At 40.3% G+C, this 12,924-nt stretch overlaps 1 protein-coding gene across 1 annotated transcript; it reads right to left on the bottom strand.

Annotated features, from left to right (window-relative positions):
• Positions 1-11,229: 11,229 nt before the first annotated feature.
• On the bottom strand, positions 11,230-12,165 carry LOC306832909 (olfactory receptor 51L1-like; the record flags this gene model as incomplete). The annotated part of the gene is made up of 1 exon (XM_079357929.1): positions 11,230-12,165. The coding sequence occupies one exon, from the start codon at positions 12,163-12,165 to the stop codon at positions 11,230-11,232; it is 936 nt and encodes a 311-aa protein (XP_079214055.1).
• Between the last annotated feature and the right edge of the window lie 759 nt (positions 12,166-12,924).

Raw genomic sequence — 12,924 nt, 5'->3', positions numbered from 1 at the left:
GTACTCTGCTCAGGAGTTGTGAGATCCAATTAAGACTATCCCTGAAGAAATGGAGGATTTCTTAGCAATCCTTGTCTACAGTAGTTAGAGTTGTCAACTTCCCATCACTGAAGAATTACTGGCATCATAAGTCCTGTTTTAACATAAGCGCTGACATCATGCCAAGGAAGAGATTCCAGTTGTTATGCAGGTACATTCATTTCAGTGATAATTAGCACATCGGTGAGGATCCAGACCGATTTTACAAAATCCGACCCCTCTTTGAAATGCCTCATCACCAGTGTCTCCAGATACCATCCAATCACACCACTCAAGCCAATATGTTGTGTTGTCAACACGCCAGTTAAGTGGGGCTTTAAACAGTTCTGCCAAGCAAACTCAGCTGGCATCATCCACAATTTGCTGCTGTATCAAGGGGTTTCCACATTCTTCAATGTTTCCCTCAGTGAAGAGGAATGGATGCTACCTCTAGGAACCAAAGTAGTGACAACCCTATGCAAAACCATAAAACACCCTTGGCAATCTATTCTCCCAACTTTGTGCTTAAGGTCAACACTGCCCTAAGGTTCTATATACCCACAAAAGGGAAAAAATGTGATGCTCATGTGCATTCAACATTGTGATTGGTTATACTTGACAAGTAAAAGAAGGGGTCAAAAACTCTAACAAGCAGCTTTCCAATATCAGCTGGCAAAGAAAAAAACACTACGATGGCCACTAGTGATTTACTTTAGACTTAGACTGAACTTATTGATCCTTTTGGGATGACTGAATTTAGGTTCCAGCAGCATATACAATAAACTGTATCAGGTTTCAAATATTTATAATATATTATAATAAATAATAGAACACTCTTCCGTTGGAAACAACGTAAAAAATATGCATGGAAGAAGAAAAAAAATATATATATATGGCTATAGACAATGATTATTATTGCGATTATTGCACTTTGGTATTATTGCACATACAAGTAAAAGTGTCCATGTGTTATTGCACAGTGAGGGCAGAAGGAAAAGACTGTCCTACTCCTACCCCTCTGTCCCATGTACTCTAGTCCTCCTCCCCCCAAGTGAAGAGTTGTCGAGCGTGATGGCATGATGGAAAAAGGAGTTCTTAAATCTGTTGGTCCTACACTTGGGAAGGAGCAGTCTCTCACTGAACCGGCTCCTCTGTTTACTGATGACGGTGTGCAGAGGGTGGCTGGTATTGTCCATAATATCCAGCAGTTTGTCCAGTGTCTTCCTCTCTGCCACCGACACCAGAGAGTCCAGCTTCATGCCGACCACAGAACCGGCCTGCCTGATCAGTTTGTCCAGTCTGGATGTGTGCTGTTTGGATATGCTGCCCCCCCAGCATACCACGGTTTAAAAAAGGACGCTGGAAACCACGGACTGGTAAAACATCCACAGCAATTTGCTGCAGATGTTAAAAGACCGCAGTCTCCCTTGGAAGTACATCCTGCTTTGTGTCTTCCCGTACAGGTGGTTGGTGTGTGTTGTCAAGTCCAGTTTATTGTCTAGCCACAGCCCAAGGTATTTGTAGGAGTCCACAGCCTGTACTTCAGCTCCCTCTAACAGAACAGGTTGCATCCTCTGTCTGGACCTCCCAAAGTCAATGACCAGCTCCTTGGTCTTAGAGGTGTTGAGCTGTAGCTGGTTTGTGTGACACCATGCAGCAAAGTCCCCCACCAGTGTCCGATACTCCTCCTCCCTGCCATCCCTGATGCACCCGACGATGGCTGTGTCATCGGCGTACTTCTGTATGTGACACAGCTCAGAGTTGTAGTAGAAGTCCGAGGTGTACAGGGTGAAGAGGACAGGGACCAGCACTGTGCCCTGGGGGGCTCCAGTGCTGCTGACCACAGTGTCAGATGTGATGTCCATCAGCCTGACGTACTGAGGCCTGCACGTGAGGTAGTCAGAGATCCAGAGGAAAGGAGGAGAAAGAAGTCTGCTTATAGAGTTTTTCTTATCAGGATGGCTATTCACCCACGTCAGACTCATGGGTTTGACAAATTATGTCAACCTAGGTTCAAGTTGACAGACATTAATTCGGCTCATTTTCATCTAAATAGATCTCTATGTCTTCCTGTTCTTCCCATTAGCTGGCCATGGGTGTTTTTAGGATGAATTGTCATGAACTAATGATTTATTATTTTAAAGCTGTCTTCCATCTCAGGGTAATTCTTTTTGGTCTGTGTGGCTGTAATAGCTATGTGTAAGACACCTCATAGCAGCAGATCTATATATGTATATAGGAGCCAAGTGTATGTTGTGGGCTACTGCCTTACCTGTAGTCAGGAGCACAATGATATCTGCCTAATTGGCACTCTCTTCCTTGTTCTCAGAGAAATTGGGAAGTCCAATTCAGAGCACCTGGGTCTGTGGCTCTCTTGGCCCTTGGACTCTGGCCTTCCTGCCAGAGTGCTTGCCTTTCCTGCTTTGTTTTGGGTTGAGAGACATCCCAATCATGAATGTGGGTTCAACAGATAAGTTGCTCTATCCTCGTACTGTTGTTGGCACTTTGGATGAGGTCAATGTCATCAGCTTGCCTGCAAGCGTCACTGAGGTGCCATCTGGTGAGGCCACAGCAGCGCTCCAGTTGGTTTCTGACTCAGAGACTGATGCAACGGATCTTTGGTGACCAGCAATGCCAATTTTTGCAGCTCTATATGAATGACATTGTGGTTTTCTCCTCCACAGTCGAGCAACATCTGGACAGGTTAGAAGTGGTGCTGGGGCACCTGCAGCAGGAAGGTCTTGAAGCAAAAAAAACTCCAAATGTGCATTCTTTCAACAAGAGGTTTGCTACCTGGGGCATGGGATTTCTGGCATGGGTGTGTCCACTGATCCAAGCAAGGTAGAGGTGATGACCTCACCCAACAAATTTTGGCCTTTGTCACACCATCTTGAATAAAATGAACTACAAAAACTACTAAACTGTCATGGTATGGTTTTGTTTTATGTTTTATCTTAGAGTTTCGAGTTCTGTTTTATTATTTCCTTGTCACACAGCGGTGAGGGGTGTCTTGTCATGTTTTGTCGGTCTTGTGAATTTCATGTTTTATTTTGAAAAGTAATACTCCTCTCGTTTCAGGTCACTTGCCCTTCCTCTTGTGTCACCAACCTGATGTCTCTCCTGATCCCTGATTGTTTCCACCTGTTGCTCATTACCCTCATGTTTCTTATAGTCGGCGTCTCCCTTTGTTCCCACAAACAACTGCTCTTTAAATTATAACAGAAATTATTTAACAAAGACCGAGTTCACTCTGTCTCATCTTCGTCTGAAATGACTTCAGATCTCTATGTGTGTGCGTCTGCCGAAAGGTGCGTGTGTGTGTATTCGGTGTGTATTTGTGTGTAAAAGGGGAGAGACAGAAACAGCAAGTCTGAAAGGCTGGATCACAGTCTGGAACTCATGCACAACTCGATAATAGTTTACTTCAACACGTTTCAACACGAACGTTTAAACAAAGAAGAGCATGCTGTGGAACAGGATGCAGAGGGGTACCTCCGGATGCCAGAGGTCAACGTGTGGAAAGAGAAAGAACAGTGGGGTACGGCTTTTATCCACCCCAAACTTCACACCTATGTGTTAGGTGTGGCAGAGCATTCTGGGGCCCCGTTCCTACGAGAACGCAACCTAGAAACGCAGCAAACGACCCCACTCTGGATCTGAAGTACAAATCGTCTACACTGCAGGTCTTGCCTCCATCTGCGTGAGTGAAAACGATGTAGTTCTCACGTCCGGCCAGTAGTGGTCAGGGGAACTTTACAACGCGCGTGACATCCACCAGTATAACCACTTCCTCCACAACATCCTCCTAGGATACTAGTTCTCCCAGGTCTTACCCAAATGCTGTGTATGGTCGCCCTGCACTTGGGTAAGGATTGACCTATTTGCCGCAAGTATTCAATGCTCTTTTGGCGGCGACATACATGATGTATAATATTAAGGTTCTGTTTTATATATATATATATATATATATATATATATGTGTGTGTGTGTGTGTGTGTGTGTGTGTGAGTGTGACTTGTTGATGTTATATCCTGAATCCTATTAAGTCTTTTTTGTTTACTTTCTTCCCAGATTGTTCATCATAAACACAGGTTTGACACTGTAAGCTGTGCTGGTGCAGATCAAAAAAATCATTTGATCCATCAGATTTGAGGGAGGAACGTCTGGTAATACCCAAAACCACAACCTACTACATCCTCAGCTCGATACTTCTGTGTGTTGCCTGAGATCTGGGGAAAGTACAAAAAAGAAAAAAAAAAGCAAGTGTAAAACCAGGGGCGTTTCTAGAGTTTGAGGAGATTGGGGGCTTAGCCCAGACATGGATAAATGTCCCTCGAATGAAAAAAACAAAACAAAATCTATGCTCTAGTTTGATACATTGTTTATAAACATTTGCACCTTATTTCCAATCTAAGTATCTTGTGTTGTTCTTCTCTGTTATTGGGCCTGTACTACGAAGCAGGATTTGAGGTCAGCAAGGTCACTTCAAGGTTAACTCTGGGTTTTCAGTCATACGATGGTCGTTCACTTGTTATCTGGATATATCACCAAGGTAACTCATGCTGCACGATCAATTATAACGGTCTGATAACCTGCTCGGGAGCAGGTTATGATTGAGATAAGAGATCAGCCTGTAAAAATCTCCACCCACTGACCAATCAGATCTTTAGATCATGGAGCTCCAGGAGCTGATCGAGAGAGGGGAGGACACTTCATGAGTTCTGCATGATTTAGCATTAAACTATAGTCTGTTAAGTTAATGATTATTGTTTACTGATATCTTGCATCCTGGAAAAGTGCCAGAGCATTTAAGTTGAAGCACGATCTCTAATTTGAGGGTTCGTGAAGTCAGTTCAATCAGGAGAGACAAGTGATATTAAGAATGAATTTATTACAGTGAAAAAGGGATGGACAGAATGAGATTTGACAAAGTTTTGGCGCTTGGACTCTATGGGGTGGAAGATGCGATTTAGTGATGAAGTCCTGCTCGTCATTAGGATAGATCCCCCCATGGAGTCCAGGACTGATGATTTGATGAGACCGAGTTGGAGAAGAATTGATAGGAGTTGACTCTGCTTCTGAAGATGGCGGTGATGGGGAGGTGGAGGGGCGCATGAAGCCAGCTTGAAAGAACTAGGGCTAGAACGATGATAGGCTGAAAACGAAGGAGGAACGCTGCGCCATTGGTTAGATGAGGTCCGGTGACAAAACAGCTGATTAACCCACGGACGGCCCAAACTGACAGCTCGAGAATGACAGCGGAAATGAGATAGCGTGAAAAAAGGGTGACTGAGAAACCTGATTGTGGATCACTTAAGTCTTCCTTACTGAACTTTCGCTAAGATTCATATCTCCCAAAGAGACCCTGAATATGTTAAACTCACTTCTTACTACAGGCCTCAGCTTCTCTGCTGTGTTGTTGTATCTTTTGTTCATCCTGTCATATATAACATCCAGCCTGTCCTATGTTTTGAGCACAATGTTTCCTTTAATAGTAACACATACTATATTAAACTAAAATGGGGGCAGTGATGTGTTATTTTCAAAAAGTAGAAAATGCTATACTTTTTTTTAATCTCTCAGATAAACAAAGATTCATTTTTGTGTTATTTGTATTTCAGCAAGATGCTGAAATTATATTTACTGACTTGTCATCAATCTGTAAAAACATTACTAAGATTAAAGCCTTAATAACTGAATTAGCATAAAACGTGCATTTATTAATGTAATGAAAACTGAATTGTGAAGGCTTAAAGTAGAACTTATTACAGGTTGTAAACTTAATCTTATATAAAAGAAACGCTGTTATATCTTCTTGATATGAGGCATTTTCATTATCTTTCGGCTACCCAGTAGTTTATCCTGTTTTTCAAATACATTTCTCTTAAAAACCAGTTTAAAATTCAGATGGATTATTACACTTGTAGTAGAGCATCTGCCAATTTTTAGGAGGAACAACTTCACAGTGCCTACACACTTTATGGTAAAATTAGTGAGTTTCAGCTTATATTATGAATATCTGATTTAGGTGAAAAATGTTGCTAAAAGACAAAGGAAGATTGCTGTTGGATCAGACGACCTCTAGCTTAAATGCACCTCCATTCAAATCCTCATAAAGACTGACAGTCGAATAAGATTCTTCATATAAATCAACAGGGAGGTTTAGTCAGCACTGAGACGTTACCACACAAGCTCACAGCTTTGCTTACCGTTTCGTCTCTTTTGGAAAAATCCTAAAAAATAATTGTTTTGCTTGTCCCCTGTCTGCCATCTCCAAAGTTTGTAAATATTACCACCATCTCCCGCTGAAATTTGAGTCGCTGTCTGATACGCTGAAGTAATGTTAATCACTCAGCACTGACAATCAGACATTGCTCCGCATACGCATACAGACACGCGCACGCACGCAGACACACCTAACAGAGACCTTTTCCATATTTGACTGACTTTTATGTAACCAAGACTTTTGAAAAAAAAAAAAAAAAAAAAAAAAAATCGGGGCTATCCTCAAAACATTCGAGCCCCGGTAAAAATGACCTGGCGACACCCCCGTGTAAAACAGTGGAGTTGAAAAGGAGATGGAGAAGGTAGCAGGAGGTATTGGGGTTAGAATATGATGGTTTAGAAGTAAGTTGTGAACATACACATTGAAGTACAATGAGCAGTTATTTTTAGCAAAATCATTCTATTTTTTAGAGTATATTCTAATGTTGGCGTTTTCTAATGTTTATAGCCTATATATGTTATGTAATTGCTTGGTCTTGAATCTAATATATTAAATTATACAATGAGGACGACACGGGCTCGTCCTCCTGTGGAATCACCACCCCCAGAGGAAGCCGTAGGGGTCGGCTGCTTTGTGGATCGGGTGGCAGTTGACAGCAGGGGCCTCGGCGACTCAATCCCCGGACGCAGCTTCAGGCTTTTGGTCACCTCACGGGGGGAGCCTGAGCTTGTGCGGGATGTTGAGAGGTACCGGCTAGGTATAGTCGGGCTCACCTCCATGCACTGCTTGGGCTCTGGAACCCAGCTCCTCGAGAGGGGCTGGACTCTTCACTTCTCTGGAGTTGCCCGCGGTGAGAGGTGTGGGCTTGCTCATAGCTCCACAGCTCAGCTGCCAGGTGTTGGAGTTAACCCTGGTGAACGAGAGGATCTCACTGTCGTCTCGGCCTACGGCCCGAACAGCAGTGCTGAGTACCTGGCCTTCTTGGAGTCCCTGGGAGGGGTGCTGGACAGTGCTCCGACTGGGGACTCCATTGTTCTACTGGTGGACTTCAACGCTCACATGGGCAACAACAGTGAGACTTGGAGGGGGGTGATTGGGATGAATGGCCTCCCTCATCTGAACCAGAGTTGTGTTCTGTTATTGGACTTCTGTTCCAGCCAGTTTGTCCATAACAAACACCATGTTCGAGCACAGGGATGTCCATATGTGCACATGTTCCAACTACCGGGGAATGACACTCCTCAGTCTCCCTTGGAAAGTCTATTCCAGAGTACTGGAGAGGAGGATCCGGCCGTTAGTCGAACCTCGGATCCAAGAGGAACAATGCCGTTTTCGTCTTGGCCCTGGAACACTGGACCACTCTTAGTGTACACTCTACACTAAGAAGGCGTTCGACCATGTCCCTCGTGGCGTCCTGTGGGGGGTGCTCCGAGAGTATGGGGTTTGGGGCCCTTTGCTAAGGGCGGTCCAGTCCTTGTACGACCGGAGCAGGAGTCTGGTTCGCATTGCCTGCAATAAGTCGGACCTGTTCCCGGTGTGCGTTGGCCTCCTTTTCTCGACCGGAAAAAAGGTGGCTTGCACTCTCCGGGTCGGTGGGGAGTCCTTGCCCCACGTGGAGGAGTTCAAGTATCTTGGGTTCTTGTTCACGAATGAGGGGAAGATGGAGTGTGAGGCTGACAGACGGATCGGTGCAGCGTCCGCAGTCATGCAGTCGCTGTATCGGTCCGTCGTGGTGAAGAAGGAGCTAAGCCGAAAGGCGAAGCTCTCGATTTACTGGTCGATCTTCGTTCCTACCCTCACCTATGGTCATGAGCTTTAGGTGAAAATGTATTGACATTTTGAGACCATTGGAGTCATGAGATTTTTATGGTATTGTTTTGGAAAATATGTTCAAAATGGTTCTAAATTGTCAGCAAATATTTTGCTAATATGTAATAGAAGAAAGGGTATGGGTAAGAAACACGAGACAGTTATGTGTATTAAAAATGTATCAAATTAAGCATCCATTCCTTGTTAACTACAGCCTGTCTGAAAGATGTTAGCAGATGAGGCTCCTACGACCCTGAAGCTGGCTTTACTAAACATGATCACTGGTAGGGAACTCATTTGAAATCCATTTTATAATTGGGTGCAATCTTGATTTTATGTTCTCAATTGAAACTTGGTTAGACCAAAATAACTGCAAAAGTCAACCCTCCCAATCTTAGATTTGTTGGCAAGGCTAGAGATCAAAGGAGAGGAGGAGTTACAGTTGTGCTTTATGATTAACTCCAATGTAAGCAACTATGTTTTGGAAATGTTGCTTCTTTTGACTATGTGGCCCTCCAGTCCTCCCCCTATAGAGACCTTGTTTTGTGATAAATATTTACAGGCCAGATAAATACTGTCGAAACTGTTTGAATGATCTTTGCTGAACTGCTTTCTATGATCTGTATTGGCTTTGACTGTGTGATTATTGTTGGTTGATTGTTGTTGATAACCCCCAGGAAAGAGGGACTAAACTCTTCCTAATGAGGTAGTTAATAATTTCACTTCTGAAATAACAAATGTTATACAGTCCATGGCCCCCATTAAGGTGAAGGTTGTCTGTGATAGGACATGTGATGAATTCTCCATTTAAAACCACAATAGAGAAGAGAAAGGGAAAAAAATGCTATAGTTAGATAGCCATCCATAGCATTGTCACCTGGGAGATGCCTGGTCTTCATTAGAGATAATGGGAACACAAGGCATGAAATCCCTGGTGACGCCACTGGTTCTACAATGGGGGATGAAAACAATCATTATGCTCCACTGTAATCCCTGTCCACCTGTTTTCCTTCTCCACTCCAGTTTAGTACAAAGAGGCATTCTTGCTCGTTACCTAACTCTACCAGTTTCTTCCTCATTTCAGTTTTCTGATGTTTTATTTTATGCTTTCTTACACAAAAGTAATTTCCAAAGCATGATAAATAGTGACAAAAAAAGACTGCCCAAGCCTAACTGGCAGTTTCCATAGTACCCGTGTGTGCAATGTGTCCCCTTTTGTTTTGCTTCATTAGATGGCATGCCCTTCCCAACAGGGTCTATCACAATGAAGTTGAACTCGTGGGTTAACAAAATCAGGGTAGAACTACAAGATTACACAGAAGATATGCAAAAATGATGTTGCTTTTTCTTGCCAAGGTTGAGTTGCTGTACATTTGGTGCCTGTTATTTTTATTAGTATTTTTTTATATATCAAACTTAAACATTACAAAGACAATTACAAACAGAACATACATAAATATACACATACATACAATTCAAAACATATATTTAACATAAAGGCAAGAAAATGTCTATGATAGTTCAGGTCAAAAATAAAATTATTATATGGTTAACTTAAGACACTGCAGCCTCTGCATCCCAGTTTTTTTTGTCAGCATCAGAATATCCCAATTACTTATTTTTTTCATTGTATTTTTTTTTCTTAAAGATAATTAATCATCTTTCAGATTTGAAATGAGGGATCTTACCAGCAGCTTTTCAGGAGAATTCAGTATATACATTTTGCCAAGTACTATAATAATATTCAGTAGCATGTTTTTATCCTCTTGGAAACCCCAAATTATAGGCTATTAATGGGGGGTCAAGGCAAAAAGATTGCTTTTTCTGCCAGCCAATCTGCTGCAAAAAAATATGCTACAACAGGACAACACCAAACTGTCCCCCTCTTCATCGCAACAAAATCTACAACTATTATCATCCCCTATTTTCAATATTTTAAGCATTTTTCTTGTTGGTAAGTATTTTGTTAAATAGTCTCAACTCAATAAATAAGTAGAACACAATGATTTATAAATAAAGTGAAACAATTTCAACCAAGGAGGAGGAATATCAAAAATATCGTTTAACTTGAAAATGAGGAGAAGTGATATTTAGTGAAATTTAGTGAAGAGAGAAAGCAATGACACATGGTAAGAGTTAATTTTCCAGTTCATAATCCATTCATAATTTTTTAAGCAAGGAAAAAATAATTTTCCTCCATGATATGGGTATTGCAGACAATAGTTGTGCATAACAATGATTTCTGCCTACATCCCAATATTTTGAAATTAATGAATCACATGTCAACAAAATCTCTATTGGCATCCAATATTTCATTAAGAACATATTTGTTTGAAAATTAAGGTGAATGTATTGGTTTATTATCAATACAAATGTATTTAGCCATAACAGTGGCAGGGTTTTAAAACAATCAAAAATAGTGTTGTTGATGATGAAATCGACACCAACAGATTGACTCAGAAGCTCATAGGCATAAGAGGATCTTTATTAACAATCAGACGTCAAACTTCAATTTTATTTCTTCCATCTCATTGATTGATGAAGCAGCACTCTGTAAAATCCTTATATGGAGGATTGTGCCATTCAAATTACGCTGACAAATACAAAAGGTTAATGTTTACAGGATTAATAACTGTATGATGTTCAACACTTGTTCATTATTTCATAACCTGCACTATGCCATTTTTTCTTCTTTTTTTTGCAAGAAAGCAATGTCTAGGACTTTAACATTGTTAATTTAAGCATACAACAACTTTTCATTGTAAATATTTAGGTACCAAAGTAAACAAAGAACAATTCCATTTTCTAAGGCTTGATTTTATTACAATCTAAAATGAAATGATTACTTTATTATTATTTAATTCAACATTATTTAGTGAAACAAATATAATTATGTGATTCAAAATAGGTGAATTTGAATGAAATAAATTATACTCTAATTTAACGCTTATTAGGCAGTGAGCACGGTAATTAAATTGACATGGATTATTCCAGAGCAAGGATTGTTTTCTATGTTGTAATGACTTACAGTGATAAACCTGCATTCTCTTTTAGCGGTCTTGTCAGAGCAAATTAGAAACACAATGGAATGTATGTAGTTGACTTCCATGTTTCAGTAAACGGTAAGAGTTCAATCAAGAGTTCAGGCAAATATTATGCCGTGCATGCTGTCACATTCAAGAAACTATGCTATGCAGAGATAACATCTGTAAAATGTGCCTTCTTATCTCTGGTAATTTAAGGCCATATACTAAGGGATTCAAAATGGGAGGAATGACAACAAACTCCAGTGAAAGAATACCTGCCACAAATGGATTTATCTCTTCAATATCATACCGACTCAGGGCAATATCACAGAATCCAGTGATAGAATAAATCACAAATGAGACAATGTGTGGCAAACAGCTGTGTAATACTTTCCCTTTGAATTCTGCAGAGCTTCTCCAGCAAACAGTTACAATTTTCAAATAGGAAAATAAGACAAAAGAAAGGGGAAGGAAAACTGTAGTTATAGTAAGCCAAAGACCATAAATATTGTTTGCATCAGTAGCAACACATGACAATTTTACAACATTCCAGTTGGCACAAAACATTTTTTGTATCTCATTACCACATAAAGGTAGCCTGGCTGACAAAGAAATGCATACTATGAGACCAAAGGCTGGAAAAATCCAAGCCAGTGCTGACAACTTTAAAACAGTTTTAGAAGTCATCTTTCTATGGTAATGTAAAGGATTACATATAGCAACATATCTATCATATGCCATAATGCCAAGAATTGTCATTTCATTGGCAGCATATGTGTAAATAATGTAGATCTGAGTGAAACAAGCAGAATAAGAAATCAAATGACCAACAGACAAAAGATCTGTTAGGAATCTGGGGAAGAAGCCTGTCGAACCATACAAAGAATTTACAGACAATAGAGCAATGAAAATATACATTGGCTCATGCAGTGACCTTTCTCGAGATATAACTGTTATTATTACAAGGTTAGCATAAACAATAAAGGTGTAAAGCAGGAAGCAAAAGAAAAAGGCTGGATAGCGGTAGTCTCCAATGTTCACAAACATGGTGAGATTGAAATAAAAGGAATCAGTACGGTTCTCCATTCTACTCTCAATAAGTCAGTACCTAAGAAATCTGTTTTTCCTTTTGTCAAGCAAACAGATCTGACATGACAAATTTCTGTTTTATGGAAAATCAAACAGTGTAAGCCTAATATAACATGTTACTAGACATGTCTGCAGTAGTTTCCCTGTACTTACTGAATTTGTTGAGAATTATCTGTATTTGTTTCCTCCTATTTTCTTTCAGTCCACATTACCAGTGCTAGTACTAAGAGTAGAGGCTCAAAGAGTCTTATGTTGTCTTACTTAATGACATCAGTGCCACAGTGTAATTCTCCAGAGTAGAAAAACTATGATGTGATGCTGTATCTTTTAGTGCAATTGATGATAAATAACTGTATCTAGTTCATCACAGGATAGCAAGATATAAAAAAAAAAAAACCTTTTACTTTATTACATTTTATTTTAAAAAGTGATACTTTTGTATATTTAGTAGTTTAATACATTGACATTAGACACCTTGTCACACTCATTACCATGTGAAATCTGAATGTAATCCTTGAACTCTTCTCATAAGTATTGATTGTCTGGACTGGTTGGCACAAAATAAACGAGTGATATATGTTACATTTTTACGATCTCTAAATCTCTAACAATTTGCTGTATCAGTACCCAAAATTGTCATATTGTTTGACGTGAAAGCTATTTTATATAAAATGAAAATGAGTATTTTCTTTCTTATTTTAATCACTTCACCATATATTTTTTTTATTATGACTGTTTTGATATTGAACATTTCCT

This window comes from Symphodus melops (genome assembly GCF_947650265.1).
Source record: "Symphodus melops genome assembly, chromosome: 12".
In the NCBI taxonomy this organism is placed as follows: Eukaryota; Metazoa; Chordata; class Actinopteri; order Labriformes; family Labridae; genus Symphodus; species Symphodus melops.
This window is presented reverse-complemented; position numbering and strand designations above follow the sequence as displayed.